At 39.2% G+C, this 18,718-nt stretch overlaps 1 protein-coding gene across 4 annotated transcripts in view; it reads left to right on the forward strand.

Moving 5' to 3' along the window:
* SLC44A5 (solute carrier family 44 member 5) overlaps positions 1-17,530 on the forward strand; it is a 55,627-nt gene extending 38,097 nt beyond the window's left edge. For all 4 annotated transcript variants that reach the window (XM_079314353.1, XM_079314351.1, XM_079314350.1 and 1 more), the window contains exons 8-22: positions 590-713; positions 1,582-1,665; positions 2,769-2,881; positions 3,311-3,442; positions 4,161-4,260; positions 7,045-7,137; positions 8,065-8,152; positions 9,520-9,782; positions 10,814-10,908; positions 11,274-11,377; positions 12,617-12,690; positions 14,520-14,590; positions 15,516-15,604; positions 16,230-16,314; positions 17,335-17,530. In XM_079314353.1, coding sequence (XP_079170479.1) covers positions 590-713; positions 1,582-1,665; positions 2,769-2,881; positions 3,311-3,442; positions 4,161-4,260; positions 7,045-7,137; positions 8,065-8,152; positions 9,520-9,782; positions 10,814-10,908; positions 11,274-11,377; positions 12,617-12,690; positions 14,520-14,590; positions 15,516-15,604; positions 16,230-16,314; positions 17,335-17,450 — 1,631 coding nt within the window. In that variant the 3' untranslated portion in view covers positions 17,451-17,530. The remainder of the gene's footprint in view (positions 1-589; positions 714-1,581; positions 1,666-2,768; positions 2,882-3,310; positions 3,443-4,160; positions 4,261-7,044; positions 7,138-8,064; positions 8,153-9,519; positions 9,783-10,813; positions 10,909-11,273; positions 11,378-12,616; positions 12,691-14,519; positions 14,591-15,515; positions 15,605-16,229; positions 16,315-17,334) is intronic.
* The last annotated feature ends 1,188 nt before the right edge of the window (positions 17,531-18,718 follow it).

Raw genomic sequence — 18,718 nt, forward strand, 5'->3', positions numbered from 1 at the left:
CTCCTTTTCTCGCTCTTTTATAATCTCTTCCCTCTCTCTAACCAGTTGTTTCTGTCTTTATTCTGTTGCTTCATCTCCAGCAATATCTAGTGGCTGGTGCTGGAGCTCATCTGGTATATAAGGAAGCTGACACTTGCTGTTATGGATTGTTTTGGGGGATAATATTTTTAGTGACCAGTCAAGTGTAATCTGTTCCTGGGTGGTGGTCGGGTTATTACCATAAAATGGTGTATTTGAGAAGCTGCAGTTTTTATAAGATGCCCAGATTACTGACAGAGAGTAAGTTCCACATTTATTGCAAATTCTTAAACTCCTGCATCTAGTACTGTTGTTATTTGGTAGGACTTAGCATCTCCAGTTGATATCTGTGATCTCACCCTGCCTGAGCTTTGGCAAAAAGGCCCAGAGCATAAAAATCATAATCTTGAATGTAATAGCTCTTCCAAGATTTGTCAAAGTCAACATATTGTTGACTGAAAAACAATTGACTGAATATGAAATTATTTAAATATGTTACAAACCACACATTACAAAAGTGGAGCTTGACATGAAATGTAATATGTAGGCTTTGTTTTGATATTTTGAATAGTTCTGAAGAGATGCTTCCCAGACTTCTCCACGAAGAATGGTGTGTTGACCGTGGCAAATCAGACCACATTCAAAGATGGAAGAGGGAAAACAAGAAATGTAACTGATCTCAGGGAAGCTGCAAAGTAGGTTTTACCCTTCTTTAGTCTTTGTTGGATTCTAAGATTGTGCAGTAATTTAGTAATGGAAAAAAAATCAGAATCTGCTGTAGCAATTGACTGAGGGTACCCAAGCAAGACTTGGTAGTAAATGATCTCTCTGTGCCTGAGCACTCCCAAAGTTCCATTAAGGAAATCAAGCACTGTGGTGTGCAGAAAGGAGCAAAAAGAGCAAGAAGTTTTAGTCTGATGGTCTCAGTAATTTGTTGAAATAATTATTGGTTTTCCTAGCGAAAATAAGTTTTTTGAGGAAAGTTAACTGAGGTTCAAAATGCAATCCTCATGCTGCAGGACTCGGGCCAGCCAGTAATGGCCTTGGCTGTCCTGTTCTGTGATGACCTTTCCACTGCTGTGGGCTGGCCTAGTGCTTCAGGCATCTCACCTCTTCAGAGTGCTCCTGCTTCTGGAAAAAAGTTAAAAAGTCTATTGGAATATTCTTCAGAAAACAATTATATGGCCAAGCATTCTGCAGGGTAGAAAAACAGTTCCATGAATTTCTTCACTCACCTGTTTTCTGGTTCTGTGCTATTAGCAGTTTTAGGATCACAATTGTTTTTTCCTTGGTACATTGCAGATATTGATAGTATACACTTAATGACTTAATAAGCAATTCTGACAATAAAGCCTTTGTAATGGTCAGGATGTGTAGACATATGCAGTTTTTTTCTTTGCTGTAACTGATTGATGTTGGTGACAGAAGTGAAGCTGGAAAGTTTTAATGTACTCTTACCACTGCCAAAGATACTTCAAATTCTTTCACTGATCCTATTTGTTGTTTTAATAAATTATCCTTTTCTACCTGAAGCAACTTTTTCTTTGACTTTTCTTTTCTCAGTGGCATCAATGTTGTCCTGGATGGAAGATCAGTTGGAATGAAAATTTTTGAAGACTATGCCATTTCTTGGTATTGGATTTTAATGTAAGGGTTTTTTTTTTTTTGTACTTTTAGTGTTTCCAAACTCATTTTGGGGTCTGCAGGGAATTAAAAGAAAAAAAAAAGATCATGTATGTATATGGTACAAATCCTACTTTAAAACTCAAGGAGCAACTGTGATTTCCTTTCATCACAGATGATAATAAGGTTGTTACGGTTCTGTGGGTGAGGTAAGGATAGTGTAGCATACATACATAGAGTGTCAGTTGGTCTGAAATAACTTTGTAATGTCCTGCCAGAGAGAAAATCAGCAAGTGCAGTGTTCTATTGCAGCACCCATGTGTGCGACAATTCCAAAACTTAAAAGTCTAATTAAGTGATCTTTAAGCTAGTTGCAGTTGTCAAGTGTCACTAGTAGATATATAAAACAGATAGTTTCTGATTTTTTGCAAGCAATATACGATTAAAGCCATTATAATACCTAGGTTCAATATAAGCCCATAAATCCAATGCAGCAGGCAAAGCAATATCAAAAAAAAAATTTACTGAACAGTATTAACTTTATCTTGCAATTAATATTCATTAATCACCAATTAATTAAAATGCAGCACTGAAAAAATAGAAGTAGCTACTTTGCTGAAGCAAGTATGTAAGTATTTGTGAATTCCTAGTCCATTAATATTGGTTTTGATGATCAACACAGCCAGTGTGTTGATCTGTTTCAACAGGTACAGAAGTCATGGCCAGGTGTGACCCTGTAACGTGCACGTTAGCATACATTAGTCAATCCTGAAAGCAAATCCATGACAATTAATGCATACTTTAGAAAATAATACGGAGATTTAATCAGTTCAGAAACACGAGTTGTCAGCTTCTAAAGGTGTTCAGTCACTGTTGGAAAGATGGGTTTCCCATAGTCTGATACTCAGCTCACAATATTTAGTAGCAGGAAACTCACAGATACTCAGCAAGTTTGGGTCTCTCTGTCTCTTACTGAAGTCAGGCTTATGGTACAGATTCTTTCAAAGGAGATACCACTGAACACACTGGAGAGAGATGTGACTGTTTTTGTTAACAGAAATTCTGAATATTGAAGCAAGTTTCTACACTTCAGATATTTCCTGTGTTTCTGTTCCTTCACTTTCTAGTGGGCTGTTCATTGCAATGTTGCTGAGTCTGCTGTTCCTTGTGTTATTGAGGTTCACAGCTGGGGTTCTCTTCTGGATTTTCATCTTTGGTGTGATTGGAATTATAGGATATGGTAGGTGTAATTTTTTAGCCTCTGGGACTACTTTTCCTTACTGCTTAAGTCTGGGCAAGGAAAATCAGTAGTTACTTTAATTAAATGGTGCAATTGGGTGAATTAATGCCTAGTTTTATACACAGTTAAGTGAGAAGGACATAAATGGCAGCAAAATGTGACAAGAATCCAGCTGTGCTGATACTTAGCAGCAGATGTAGTAACTTGCATTACCCATGCACAGTATGCTTGTTCTGTAATCACTTGTACTGATATTTCTTTCCTGAATATGTGATATCATAATTGACTAGTCTCATAGTGATGCATTTTGGGGTTTTGCTTACCTGACAGGCTTATACAAAAGCAAAACATTTGGCTTGTAAGATTTTTTTTAGATTTGTCTTTGCACTCTTCAGACACACTCCTATTATATTGATTGTTTTTTAAAAGGCATCTGGCATTGTTACTGGGAATATGATCATCTTAAAGGAATACCTGGATCTGACCTCACTGTTTATGATATTGGATTCCAGACAGACTTCAAAGTGTACCTGCAACTGAGGCAAACATGGTTAGCATTTAGTAAGTGCCCTTTGAATTTGCTATCTGTTATGGGTATTCAGGAAAATCACTCAGTGTCTTGATACACTTTCTGCCTTGTTAAATCTCCTCCTCTACACATGATGCTCAGAAAAGAAAGCAGAATTCCCTTTCTCTCTATTGTGTAAAAATGTGGTTTTTTTCAAGGAGACTGGTATATCTGTAAGGGGAGATAATGCATTCACACTAGTGATAAGAGTGAAAAAATCTTTTGTTATTAGCATTCTACTTCCTGTGTGTTCAGTCTTCATCATGGGGAAAGCAGAAGGCAATAATCAAGTTTGTCATGAAGTTGCAAAGGAGGGGTACCTTTCTCTGTCACATTATTTTTTCTCCTTCTTTGAGAGCCTCAGAAATGAGAGTAATAAGTCACATTAATAACTACATTTCTTTGTGTCTTAGAATCATAAAATTGCATGTATTTTCTGAGAATTATATAGGTTCCATTTTTCTGTTAAAATATCTATATCAGGGTGATACACATTCTAACTCTCTGCATATAGAGTTGCTTTACAATAGGATTTAGAAACCTATGAAATGGGATTGAAGTTTGGCAGGTGCAGTTGGAGATAGAACTGCTCAAGCAGAGAATTTTACAGAATTCATGAATAATACTTCATATTACAAGAAAAAAACATACAGAGGCAACATATTGGTCTGATTATTGATAAATCTAACTTCTTTATTTGCTTGTTTACAGTGATAATACTTTGTGGTGTTGAGGTTATAATCATACTGATGCTGATCTTCCTAAGAAATCGGATCCGGATTGCTATTGCACTGTTGGAGGAAGGTAGTAGGTATGTTAGTCTGATTTTAATATAAGTTGAATTTTATTAAATTATCTCTAGAGTACACTCTTCTTGAACTCCATCTTGCACTACTAAGGGCAGAAAATTGGGCTCTAAAATACAACACTGCATTTGTTGAACCAGAAAGGTTGAACAAGGAATTCAAGGGAGGCATTCAAGGATTGCCTGTTATCCTTTCATGAGTTTGTGCTTAATAGAGCTTTCTCTTTTAAAGTAAGAAATTTCTTATCTCTTCACTTCTTGCCTTAAGAATACATATACTGTTATGTTACCACATATCCTTAGTGCAAAGAGACTGTCTCAGCAGAAAAGCTAAGGTGCTTTACTGGAGCCTGGAACCTACAAGGGCAAACTTTGCTCTGTCATTGGATTGTCTCTGGAATCATAAACCAGTGGTTGAGGATTGCTGTTGTTTTGGCTGTGGCTTCTATTTAGGAAAGACTAGGAGATTTTACTGGCTCAAGTCAATCTTATGTGTGGACAGGCATAAATCTGCAGAGAGAAAAAGAGACTTCTGTGACCAGACATTGTAAGAAGGTGCAGTCTAAGACATTTCTTTTTTGCTCTGAGTAAAGAAGAAAGCAGAGCAGGATATGAGAGTTTAGGACCTAAGGGACCTCTTCATTGTGTGTTTCCTGAAATCTGTATAGGCTTTGTTCACAGTGGTTCCTGTTTTACACAGTGGGAACACTTAATGTTTTTGTTGTTTTGGTTTTTTGGGTTTGGTTTGCTGGTTTTTTGGTGTTTTTTTGGTTGTTTTTTGGTTTTTTTGTTTTTTTGGTTTTTTTTTAATGGGAATATTACAAAGTATAAATGGACTTAAAACTGACTGACTTAAAACATCAGGCCCTTGGGTTTCATTGCAAATAGGCTATGGTGTCACAGGCCCTGAAAGCAAGGCTGTGTTCTCAGAGCACATAGAATTAGATCTCAGTTCATCTCTGTGCACTTGCTTGTGGTTTCCTGCCATCTCTATTGCCACTGTGGTTCCCAGGAATCAGGATTTGGGATTTTTGTCATGGGATTAAGAAACACTGAAGTTCTGCATTTAGCCAGGTATCTGTTTCTTGTCTTATGCTGCTGTGCAATTAAAGCATAGCAATTAATTTACGCAGCACCAAATTATACTCTTTAATTCCTGTTCATTAAAATCCAGTAACACTTTTAACATTCTTCAAAACCTTTGTTCATAACCTTGACAGGTGGAAGGATTTTAGAAAGTTCATGAACTTCTTGCTGACTAGCAATGACATTCTTTAGTTTTCCAGCACCATGGAATGGTCACTTGAAGGTGAACTTTTTTCTCTTGAGCATAATAAGTGAGATGAAACACTGTATGTAATTACTGTAAACCTAACAGACCATGTCCTGTATTTAGGAAGACAAAAAGTAAGGTGTTAATGACTGGATATCAAATTATGTTTCTCAATACCTTTTAGCTACATTTTCCAAAATGTTGCAGTTATAGTGCCAACAATTGACTTGCAATCCATAGCTGGGAACAACAGTTGTTAATCGGTGTTTTAGAGTAATAGGCTTGATGGTAACTAAGAGGCCTGCCAATTACTGCTGAACACAGCTAATTTGTTGTGATTATTTTTCAGACAGCATAAGGCTGTGTTCTCCTGTGTGACCCATAATGGACTTTTTTGTCTCTGGACTCAGACAACAATTATGTTTTGCTCATTACCTCTGGATTGCACATGACAGTTTCCTTGCATTCCTGCCAGCATTTACTACTTTACCTTTAGAAACGGAGTAAATTTTTCTCCTTTTGCATTCTGGAAACTGCATCCTATAAAACAAATAGCATCAGAAGTGCCCTAAGTCGTAGGAGAAATACTGTAGGAAATAGTACTGGACAAAAAGGGTTGTGATAAAGAGAGCCAACCTGTCAGTGAGCAAAGGACATGCTTTCTGAATACACATCCAGTGAGATACCCAGCTGGAGGTGTTCACTTCTGGAGTAGCAGCAGGTTTACCAAGAGGGCTGGTATCAACTCCCACTCACAGGGAATGAGCCCCTGCAGGGTAGGAACTGGCATGCTCAAGTTCCTGCTCACTAGTCACATTCTAGCCACAGGAATTAGCAGTGCAATATCAGTCTACATATGCCTTGGTGTTAAAAGAGGCTCTCTAAGCTGTCAACAAGAAAATGCAATTATTTGTTTTGCCTTCCAGTAGTCATCGGTGGGCACCACTTACGTGTGGCATGTGCAAAGAAAGTCACATATTTGCAGGACAGTGTCAGTCTGTCCTGCCATTACAAAGACTAGTTTACTGCCTCTGCCTCTGAATAGCCAGCACTTAATGCAGGAGCGTTTCTGGGAACAGAGGGGTCAAGTACAAAATACAGTAAGGTAGTTTCAGGTCTGTAGGAATGAAGGAAGAGCACGGGATGAGCAGAGTGGGGTAAGCACATAAAGGGTAATGTCTGCAGCAGTCCACAAGATGTCATGGAAATCAGTTAATGACCTGGGAAGAGATGGATCTCCAAAGCAGTCGTGAAGAGGGAGAAAGCAGAGGACAGGTTGGAACATGACAAATTGATAAAGTTCACTGTAGTACTATTGATAAAAGTGGAGTGGTAGAAATGACTAAGTCAAGGTTTGAAAACATATGAAAAAATTCCTGCAATATTCTGAGAGCCAGTACTAGGTTATGCTATGAGTGTCAACGAGGTTCTGAAAGTAAAATTGCTACAAGAGGACTGATAAAAAGCTTATTTATGGAATTGTTGTAGCTTATTGGTATATTTTGTTTCTTTTATAGGGCAATTGGCTACATAATGTCTACACTATTCTACCCAATTGTCACCTTCTTACTCATTGCAATTTGTATTTCCTACTGGGCTGTGACAGCCGTGTATCCTTCTGTCTGTGTACCTATCTGGAGCAAGTCTTCTGGTCTGCAAGACTAGATAATTTTCTGCTATTTCATGTTAATTAAACCAATCTTAAGAGGGCTATTTGGTTACTTAGCACTTACTCTTCTTAATGCAGTCTTCCACACTGCCCATCTGCGTGGGATGTACAAACCAGACAGTGATTTTATTTGAATTGAAAAAAAAAAAAAAACTGGACTAAAATTCAGTCTGAGGCAGGAGAATAATACAAAACCTTGTGTACTGCATAAGGTTGACTCCAGAGGGTGAAAAGGGCCATGTGCTCCACAGGCCTGGTGCTAATGGGTGCTTAGTTAACTGGAGGTGGAGTGGGGTTTCTGTGTGTTTTGTTCAGAAAAATATGAGAAAGGAGTGAGAGAATATGCAGTGCACTATCTTCTCTCAATTGCCTATTAGCAACCTCTGTTTGTTCCTGAACTGCAAGGGTTTGCTAAGGACTAAAATAGGGGAAAACTGCTATTTAAAAACCAGCTGTTGTTTCATATATTATTCTTATTTCATATTTCGAAGAGGGTCAGTTGTTGCTGTTCAGAGCAGTGTTAATTCATCCTTATGTTCTATATCTGCTTCTGCCAAAATACAAGAATTACTTCATCGTCTGCCTTGTCAAAGATAGATGTGGAGGAGAGATGGGGACAATGTTCAAGGCTACAAAAACCATTCTGGTCAGGGGTTATTACAGCTCCAGATATGAGTTTGCCTTATGTCTCTAATTAATGAAAGTACTTGGTCTTGTCTGTCAACCCTTCAGATACATCTCTGCAGAGCAAGAGCAGTTTTTCCTCTTGTGTACACAAGTTCTTTAGAGCCAGTGGTTACCCAGTGCAGAATCCTAAGCTGCTCAAAAACCACAGTTCTATGATTTCTCCTTAAAATATTTCCTTCAGTTTTCTGGCCACATCAGGAGAACCTATATATAAAATAATGGCTAATCAAACACTGTGCAAGTATGCAAACCTGACTTGTGATCCGGAGGTAAGTGTAACAAATATTAACCTATAGTGAGAGCTATACTAATTGCATTTCTTAATCACTATTAAATGCACTGCTAGTAAAAAATTTGCATATTTTAAGTCATGAGTCCCCATGTTATATCTGAAAATATTACCTAATGTTCAGGTAACACTATTTTATTAGTTTTTCTGCTAAACTGTCCTGTAAATGTTAACATTCTAATTCACAGGGTGAGAAAGGAAGGGACTAAAATAAAATTTTTTTGAAAGATGTTCTTGAATTTGTGAGGAGTTTGTTTTTTGTTTTCCCAAAGCCAGTGGCAAACTTTGAAAGGTGCACCTCAAACTGCTCAGGGACTAGCCATGATTTGAAACAGAAGCTTAGCTTCTTCTGGCACAGTAATTACCTTTATGAAGCTCAAAAAATACTGTTGGTTGTTTTTTTTTTTAATTTGGCCTTCAGTCAAATTTTTTAATTTGTGGATTTGAATTCAAGGATTCTTTAAAAGCTGGAAATATTTATCAAATATTATGCACCAGACTCCTCTGCAGGGCTCTGTGCAGCTCTGCAGCCTCAGCACAGCAGCTCCTGCAGCTGAGCAAGGGCTCAGCCCTGGCTGTCCCTGGCTGTCCCTGTCTGTCCCTCTCTGTCCCTGGGTCTGTCCCTGGCTGTCCCTGGGTGCAGGGAGGGGCACAGCAGGGTCCAGGCTCTGCTCTGGGAGCCCAGCAGTGGGACAAGTGAGCAGAAACTGATGCATTAAATTTTATTGCATTGCAGTGGTGATGCACACTCTGCTGATGTCTAAATACTACAAGAGAAAGGAATTAGAATTGATCTGATTTAGTTTCATGTCCAAACCAAGCAAATGCATGAAGTGAACACTAGAAATAGGGAAAAGTAATTCAGCATAATGCTTACTCCCTTTTTTAATAGTCTGAGATGCATAAGTTAAGTTGTGACCATAACCACAGTTTGAATTAAATTGTATAGCTCAGTTTTTCATTTCAACCATGGTGATTTACCTGAACATCCCACTTGGCCTCTAGTTTTCAAGGAATTTTTTTTTTTTTTTCCCTAATTGAGCAGATGTTCTTTAATGAAGCATTTATCTATCTTAAAAGTAGATTCCTGAAATTCAAATTCCATTTATTCAAGTTTCAAGGATGTGGTGAGCAGCCCTGTTTGCTAATTCCTAGTTTAAAGTTGTCTTTGCATACTTGATATGAAACCTTAAATATGTAAACAGGTTATGGAGTGTTGCAGTTTTGAATGTGATAATGAAACATCGAGCAGAGTTATGTTATTTGTATTAATCTGCTAAACTTCAAGAGGCTATGTACATAGAATTCATTGCTTATGATTGTGTTGTTTATTTTCTTTTTATTTAGACTTTTAACACAACCAATGTGACTAAACTGTGCCCAGGTGCTCAGTGTACTTTTGCTTTTTATGGAGGAGAAAGCCTGTACCATAAGTACATCTTCATCTTCCAGTTAGCCAATGCCTTTGTCTTTCTCTGGCTGGTGAACTTTGCAATTGCACTGGGTCAGTGTACCCTTGCTGGTGCCTTTGCCTCTTATTACTGGGCCTATCAAAAACCAGCTGATATTCCACTGTGGCCACTCTTCTCTTCCTTTGGACGAGCAATACGGTAAGACTGTGGAACTGGGAGTGAGCCTTGTCGTGTCTCTGACAAATGCCCTTTTTACATTTAGGGAAGCCAGTTTTAGAATATCATAAGAAAATGGTCAGCCAGCATTGTGGTTTAATCTGGGTGGCAGTCAAGCCCCGCAGAGTTTCCTGCTTGTTTCCCCACAGTATGATGGAGGAGACAATCTGAAAATGTGAAAACACGGGCTGGGATGAAGACAGTTTAATAGATATAAGAAAGCTGTATGCACAAGCATGCAAAGCAAGAAATTCATTCCCCATTTCCCACAGGCACGCACGTGTTCAGCCATCCACAGGGCTTTGTGTATAGCAGTGTCTTGGAAAGACAAACTTTGTGACTCCAAGTGCTCCTTCCATCAGCTGTTGCTGCTGAGCACAGCACGGGAGGCAGTGAGGGATCCCTGGGGTTGTTTGGCATCATCCATCCTGGCCGTGTCCCCTCCCAGCCCTTCCTGCACTCCCAGCCTGCTTACCAGAGGGGCAGGGTGAGGAGCAGAGCAGTCCTGGTGCTGTGCAGCTGCTGCTTGACAGTGGCTAAAGCATGGGTGTGTTACCATAACTGTCCTGTCAAAAATCCAAAACGTAGCATAGCATGAGCTACTATGGAAAAGACTAACTCTAGTCCACCCAACCAGCACAACTGGGAAGATGTAGTGATCTGGGGAAGGCTGAATCCTGTAGCCCTGGAGCAGCGAGGCTGCTGCAGCTCCTGCCCAGGTCCAACCATGCAGAGCAGGTACTCTGAGTGCACAGACACATGAAATACATGTATACAACACGTGTGGACCCAGACTGAGAGACAGACACAGCCCTCACAAGCACCAGCACACCAATGGCTTCATCCTGTTCCTCTGTGGTAGATCAGCGTGAAGGTTCCTTTATTTTATGTAATTCCCACTAATGGACCTTCCTTCACTTCCTATTTTATTTGTGTATACATACCATTGTGCATACATATATCCATGTACGTAGGCATACGTGTGTTATAACAGTCAAATATTTTGTTTTTAGATACCATACAGGTTCACTAGCATTTGGAGCCTTAATTATTGCAATTGTCCAGTTTATTAGAATAATACTGGAGTACTTGGATCACAAACTGAAAGGTGAGATTTACTAATCTGCCCTAAGTTGTTAAGACCTTCCTTCCTAAATTATTTCCTTAGTTTCCCAAGCTTTTTTTTAGCAAGGAAAAGAGACTAATTCCACATTATACACTGTAGTTTCTTCTGAAGCCAGAAAATTTGTCTTCATTTACTTGAACTGAGTCTATGTTCTTGGGAACCTAATGCAAAGTTCAGATGGGATATGAGTATGATTTAATTGAAAGCTAGGGAGTTAAATTTGGTTGAGAGAGGGTCCATACCTAGAAATAAAGAAATAATGTCGCAATTTAAGATCTTCTTCTTTCTATATACTGAAGACTGTTCATGAGTTCTATGTATGATGTACCCTCTCCTGTGCTTTTCAGGTACTCAGAACTCCTTCACTAGATTCCTTCTCGGCTGCCTCAAGTGCTGTTTCTGGTTATTGGAAAAATTCTTAAAATTTATAAACAGAAATGCCTACATCATGGTATGTCCTGTGTCTGCATGTGGCCTCTCCTATCTAGGACACTAAAATATTCTAAACACTACTAGTTGATCAGAAGCCAGCAGTACTTGAACCTGCTGAATAAACAGGATTTATGGGAGTTTTCAGTAAATGCATGTGGTTCTATCAAGAAAAAGTAAGATGATTTTTTTCCTTATAATTTCAGCCTCTTTTTTTTCCTGTCTTTGTCCATTACCCTCACCCCCAAAATAAGTGGGAAGGAATGGAATAACTGGTTAACTCCTCTTGTAATTCAGTAATTGATATCCTGATTTCATTAAGAATATTAGCTTATTTCATATTGCATATTGATGACATTTCTGTTTGGAGGTGATATTTGAGTAAGGAGATCAGAAGGCATGTGATAGTTGTATTTCCACCTGGAAATTAAAAGTACAAATTCTACTAGAAGCAGCAGTGATATTTCTCTCAAGCCTTCTTAGCTTCCAGATTAGAGAAGTTTGAAATCTTCACATAAATTAACATACACAGATTTCAGCCTGGAATGTTCTGGCTTGAAGCAATTTCAATGATTGCATGGTACAGTCACAGACTTCATGTCTCAAAGGAGGTGGCTGTAGTGGGTCCAATACAACATGTGTTGATGCAATTGGTGTTTCAAATTTTTGCCATCTTGGTGTTGTTTTTTACAATCTTTCTTTTCTTCTTTCAGTTCATAAACTGTCTGAGCTGAGAGTTGTTCTAGTGTATCTTATCCTGGTGGACAGTATTCCAGGAAGAAGTGGTTTTGTTCCTGAATAGCTTTAGTCGCTTTACTTTATGCTGATTTCTTCTTCAGGGAATGCAGCATCAGGTCCAAGGAGATAACTAGAGGGGTCAGCTCATTTCAGCTCTACAAGGGCCTATTCTTTTCCACTGACTATAAATACAGTGTAGGTAACTAGCAAAGGGAGAAGAATCCCTCAACAAGTACCTTTTCTGCTCTGCTTGGCAGACTCAGTACTGAGTCTACTACCTGTGAGATGACCGGGGTGGCATGCTCATCACCAGGTGATTGGAAGGGGAAAGATTGGTAATATTCTGTCCCATCCTGATGGGAAGCATTGAAAAGTAGCAGGTGACTGAGAAAAGTGATTTGTGTCCATCTGAGTTTCAAGGCCCCACATTAGGGAGAATAATGCATTACATGCAGATAGATCCTGGCATACAAGAAGGTATCCTAATTATTGAAAATATTTAACAGCTACTGTTATTTTGCAGATTGCCATATATGGTAGAAACTTCTGCACCTCAGCAAAGGATGCATTCTATTTGCTCATGCGGAATGTGGTGAGGTAAGGGCCTGTCTCCCAGTCCTTGGGAATGTCAGGAGTTCTGCTCTTGCACTCTGGGCACGCTTCTTTCCTCTCCCCTGTCTCCAAATGCTGAGTGCTGCTCTTCTTACACTCAGTGTGTAACAGCAGGCTGTCCACTGCAGTAACCTGTGCAGAGCTGGTGTAATCTCATGGTTTTTTTAAGATTTGTCCTTTAAATTCCTCAGTACCAAGTACATTGTGATAATGCCTCCAAGAAACAAGTGGAGCCCCTGAGAGGAGATCTGTGGATATGTGGGAATGGGGTGCTCATCATCTGCCATATGCTCGTTTCTTGAGCTTTTGTCCACTTGGTCTGAGAAAGGGAAAGCAGAAAAACCTAAGTCTTAAGAGTAATTCAGAAATCTTAGGAGGTGTCAGGGAGTGGAAGCAAAGAAGACAGAATACTTTGCTTTCAAAAAGATTGTCTTGAACATAACCTGATCTTCTCTGATGCTTGGAAATTTCCTGGCCCTTTTCTCCACTACCAAGCGTGTTGCCAAACTCCCTGTTCCTTCATTGCTTCTGGCTCCTCCTTTGCTACTGTAGCATCAAAAAATAATAGGAGAATAACTTAGGAGAAGGCCGTATTGATGCAATAGCACACAATCTAATTACCGAGCAAGAGATTCAGTAAAGCTGGTGAGGGGGTGTGAGGCATTAAGTGAAGGAATGGGAGGAGGAGAGAAATGGAGGGGAAGGCTGAAAGAGGAAAGTGGAAAGGATGCTTAAGAAAGGAAACGAGAGGACTGGAGTTGGGAGATGGAATACATTCAGTGTGTTACCTGCACTGGTATCAGGACAGGGATGTCCATACTGTGTAATGCCTGTATGAAATAATAGAAATATGAAAATAGAAAAAGAATAGAAAAGAGAAGCTGCCTTTATTTCCTTACAGAATTATCACCGCTCTGCCCTTTATGACTTTGCTCCTAATCAGGAAGAACAATAGTTAAAAGCTAGACATATAGTTCTGTTGTTTCAAATAAAGATGTTTATATCTTGTGTATTTTGCTAAATCCAAATTCTGACAGATTAATGATGATTTGTCTCTTTAGTAGCTCTTGACGTTTATTTTTCATAGTAGTCAATACTGTATATTCCCATATCCATAATGGGAATGTGACCATCAGTGCTGTCACGAGGTTCATGATACAAGGTTCATTTTTCATCCCATTATTTATCTGTAGTTTCTGATTAGACAGGCTGGACATGGAGCAGAAACTCCCTGCTGTGCTTCAATGAGAGCTGCAGATTTATTGTCAGCTTTTCTGTGGCCTTCTTTCATCCGTGATTGCCTTCCTGCTTCGAGGTCTCCTGCCTCCCGTGTTGTACCATGACATCTTAAAATAGTAGATGTGGCATGTTATGGGTGGGTCATGAAAGATGGCCAGATAGGACCAGTGAAAAGGAGGCCTACATACATAAATACTGCTTTTTGTTGTAATGTGCACTTCCCCTCTTATGGCCTGGCTTACCTGTGCCCCTAGAAGTAAGGCTGAAATAAAAATATTTTGAAGTTTTAAGTTGATTTTTTAAACCAGCTTGAGGAATGAACAGTCTTCATGTCAGTCCTGTAGCAGCACTGCTACATTAAGGCCTTTACAAGGCTCAGTGCTTTTTTCCTTCTGAGATTATGCTGTGGCAAAGCCCATCTCAGCACTGCCTGTCTGTGGTGCTGTGTTGTCAGCCTGCACACCCAGCAGAAGACAGCTTCTGGTCATGGTTTGCAATTATCCATGGACTTCAGGAGAAAGAATACAAATGTTGGGTTTGTGATGATTATGTATCATTTGTCATTTGCTAAACAGGGTTGCAGTTCTCGACAAAGTTACAGATTTCCTTCTGTTTCTGGGGAAAATCCTTGTTGCTGGTGGTGTAGGTAAGCTGGTTGGTTTTTTCTCTAAATTGTATTCTCTGTTTTCTGGTACCCACAAGTTTGCCTGCCATATTCATATATGCTTAGGTAGCAGCTGGAGGTTCTCATTAGTCTGACTATTTGGAAATCTATGTTTCTAGGATTTGCTAGATTGAACTAAAACCTTTTTCCTTTTTTCTTTTTTCCCCACTTTTCTCCCCCTTGCCCAGAGCCTGGTTTGCCTTGACAGTATCTTTTCCTTAATTGCTTTTACAGCTCTTGAATGTGTGGCTGGTGCAAGGACTTGTACAGCCACAGCATCGTAGTTGAATCAGACCAAATTCATGTCCAGTAAGTCAGCCACAGTCAGTTCTCCTTTTGCAAGAACTGAACAAAATTGCAGACAAGGTTTTTTGTGACAGAAAAGTGATTTTCTATTTTTTTAAATGAAGCACTTTTAGAAATTCAGGTTGGCAGTGTTCTGTTGTGTTTTGGTTTTTCCAAATTGCCACAGCAGTTTCAAAAAGCTATTTTACAAATAACTATATTTTGCATTTTGTATACTCGCAAAGTTAACTAATTGATTATACTTTAATCAAAAGTAACACTAGTATCAAGAGCTGATCTAAAGTATTTTGTCATCACTGTAGAATTACATTATTTATTAATTTTGCTGTTAAGTTCAATAGAATGGTGAAACAAAATAACTCATTAAAGTCCTTCTAGGCCCATTTATATCTTTATGGCAATTGATTAATATACCATTTATATCTTTATGATAATTGATTAATATGCATGCCTCTTCTGTTAGGTAATTAGTACAGAAGAATGTACTGTTTACAAGCTTTTTTTGAAACCAGCCTTGGACCTGTTGTCTGTCTTATCCATTCTTTATGTTCTTGGAAATCAGAGCTAGCATGGTATCACTAATTGCCTGTGCTTCTTGCAGGTGTTCTTGCATTCTTTTTCTTCACACACAGGATACCAGTCTTTGCACAGGAAGTGCCAACGCTAAATTACTACTGGGTACCATTGTTGGTAAGGCAACCATTTAATCTCCTGAATGCCTGGGGCAGTTTGAGGTTCAGACTACTCAGGGCATGGTCTGCTGACAGCTTCTCTGGCCAGCATCTCAGTGGCACAGTGTCCACTCAAGTGAGGACTGAGCTGCTGCACTCCAGTCCCTGGGATCCTTCTGGCAGAAGTGGCACTGCACTGACTCTGATTCCTCAGAAAAATCAGGTTTCACATCCCCTCAGACTTCCAAGACAGCAAGGCACTGATGGCAGTATGGCTTCTAAGGGAAGGGAGGGACCTGCAATGCATATTTCTCCTTTTGTAGCCCCCCTTAAGCTTCAGAACATCTCTAGGCTGAGTGGTTCTTGAAGGAGTTCAGAATATTCTTGGCAGATCTTCTCCTCTGAGGTTGAAATAGTTCCAGTTTGGAACTATTTCCAGCTGGAAAACTGGAAGCCAGTACATGTTAGAATGCAGTGCCTTGAACCTGTGATCCCTGTCCACAGCAGTAGTAACCTTTAGCAGAAATTCAGAGCTGACATTAAATTCTAAATCTGCTTAGCAGAGTAGGCTTCTGACCTGTGTTAATACTACCACAGTGGTGCTGAAAGAAATTTGGGCTTTTATTGTGGTTTGTTTTTTGCAGACAGTCATCATTGGCTCCTACCTGGTTGCACACGGGTTCTTCAGCGTCTATGCAATGTGTGTTGACACTCTTTTCCTCTGCTTTTGTAAGTACTGTGTTTCCTTTCAGTAATACCTGCAATTCTTGGAAAGAGGCCTAGAAAATCACCTTATCCATTCCTTACAGAAGTCTGGTCACATACTAGGAAACTGTATGAAAAATTAGCAACTGCTTCTTTTCATATTGGCTATGTAATACAGTCATTTACTTTGTTATTTAGAATGAACTGGACTATACCAGCTTTGTTGATGCACTCAAAAACCAAAATATTTTCTTGTTAGTTTATTCCAGAGACATTTGGTATGTGTTGCCATGGAGATATATTAAGATTTGCCTCCTTTAGGTTCCTTGGCCACTCCTTACAGCTCAGCCTCTGGTTTTGGCTGTGCAGATCCAGCTGTCTGCCTCTGCAGGGCTGCAGTCTCAATGACTGTGCTTCAGTGACTGACTCTCCCAGCTGCCCACTGGTGTGTAACTGTTCCCTGCTCTGTCACTGCTGCATGGCACCAGCTGGGCTGAGCTCTGACTGGTCATGACCTTCTGTAGGAAAAAAAGTAATGTCTGCCTTGTTGTTTTAAATTCATATTCTGTTCTACTTCCCATGCTCCCATTAAGTAATGAACAATAGATCAGATAGAATATTATTAGTTCACAGCAATAGGTTTTCAAATGAACTTTATCTTAGGCACTGAAAAATGATCCAGTTTTAGAAAGTGCTTAGTTCCATGGCTGTCTTTCTGACACATTTTCTAGCAAGAGGTTTTCAAGATGCCAGAGTTCAGTGGAGGAATGACAGTTTCTGAAAATTTCCAGCTATGCTGCCAAACCAAAGATCTGGAGAAGAAAAATAATATATTACTATAATTAAAAAATAGCAGGATATTTGTCTCTGCATCATGTAAACACTCTTGTGGTCTAAGAAAATAGAAATTTTATAATGCCCATCATCAACTGAATAATAAAGCTAAATTACCTTGATTGCATTTCTTTTGCTGTTGGTTTGTTTCTTTTACTGTGTGTGGTTGTACTGTTTCCTTTCCTGACTGGTTTTGCTCTGTAAATTCAGGTGAAGACCTGGAAAGAAATGATGGATCTACATCAAAACCCTACTTCATGTCAGCTAGCCTCCACCGAATTCTAGGGAAAAAGAAGCTGAGCCCTAAGAAGTCAGTGGAATCATGAATGCTAAACCTCAACATCAAAAAGTATCACTTTTAAGCAAAACATGTATAAAGTAGGCAAAAGTAAAAACTGTAAATGATGCTTCTGGTTAATGGGTGATTCTTTTCTCCTTTTGCTTATATAAAAAAAAAAAAAAAAAAAAAAAAAAAAGAGCAACATTGGTAATGTTTATCTAGTTTAAATGCTTAAACTAACAGCTGTGAAAACAAGGCCACATTTTAGTTTATAGAGTGCCTATGAAAAGGAAAATGTAAATTTGAAACTTTTATAAGTGTATAATGATGTTTTAATAACTTTTGTAATACAAGTTGCTGCCTTAGATGGCAGCAGTTTTGATATAATGTTTCTTCTTATAAATGTATATTTGTAAAAGAAATTCAGGCAATTTTTAAAAGCACTAATGTATAACCTAATTAGCCATAAAAAAGGTAGTTTGAGAATCTAGTTAATGAGGAAATGGTACTAAATTTGTAAATATGGTGCTATGATTGTATTTTTTGTACAAGCTGGTTCACAGCTATTTAAACTGTGATTATACATGCATTAATGATTCCCTAAACTGAAAAATGTAGTGATATTTTAATCACATCCACAACTGCATCTTTTAAGACATGATGGTACCCTGCAGGTCCCAAAGAAGGTAATCAGAAAATACTTTAGTTGATACTGCTTTAAGTGAAGTTTTCTGGGAGTTGTGCCTAAAAGATAACTGAGAGAAGGTCCCACTGCAGCTGGAGTGATTTGTGGTTCACACAAATAGGTTTCATCTGGTACAAGATGGTGAATGTATAGTTTTTAGCTGATGTCTAAGAGAGATGCACGTGTTAGTATCCCCCTATCTCTGGCAAGTCTCTGATTGCATTCTGTGTTACAAGAAAGTTGAGCTTCACTGAAAGGAAAACTAAATGCAGTCTCTTTGTTCCTATTAAAAGAAAGTCTTTTCTCTGCATGTGTGCACAAGGAGTTCCATTGCCCCTGCCTAGCTTGGAGGGCTCCTCCCAAGGCACTGGAGTGACTGTGCGGGTGCCAGGGCCAGGGCTGCACGTCCTGCACGGCTCCCAGTGGCTCCGACTGTAAGGCACTGGGACCCCGAACTCAAGTCTTCTCATGGAGCAGGATGAATTATTCAGTTACTGAGAGATGCTCCAGAAGATTTAGTTTTCTTTTTGATTGTTCAATTTGCCCAGTCATTAGTACGAAGTCACTGATAGAAAGCGCGTTAGCGTTCGCTGTGGTTTATGACCCTCCCGGTAGTGGAACTGTCACTG

Source organism: Erithacus rubecula (genome assembly GCF_903797595.1).
Source record: "Erithacus rubecula genome assembly, chromosome: 10".
In the NCBI taxonomy this organism is placed as follows: Eukaryota; Metazoa; Chordata; class Aves; order Passeriformes; family Muscicapidae; genus Erithacus; species Erithacus rubecula.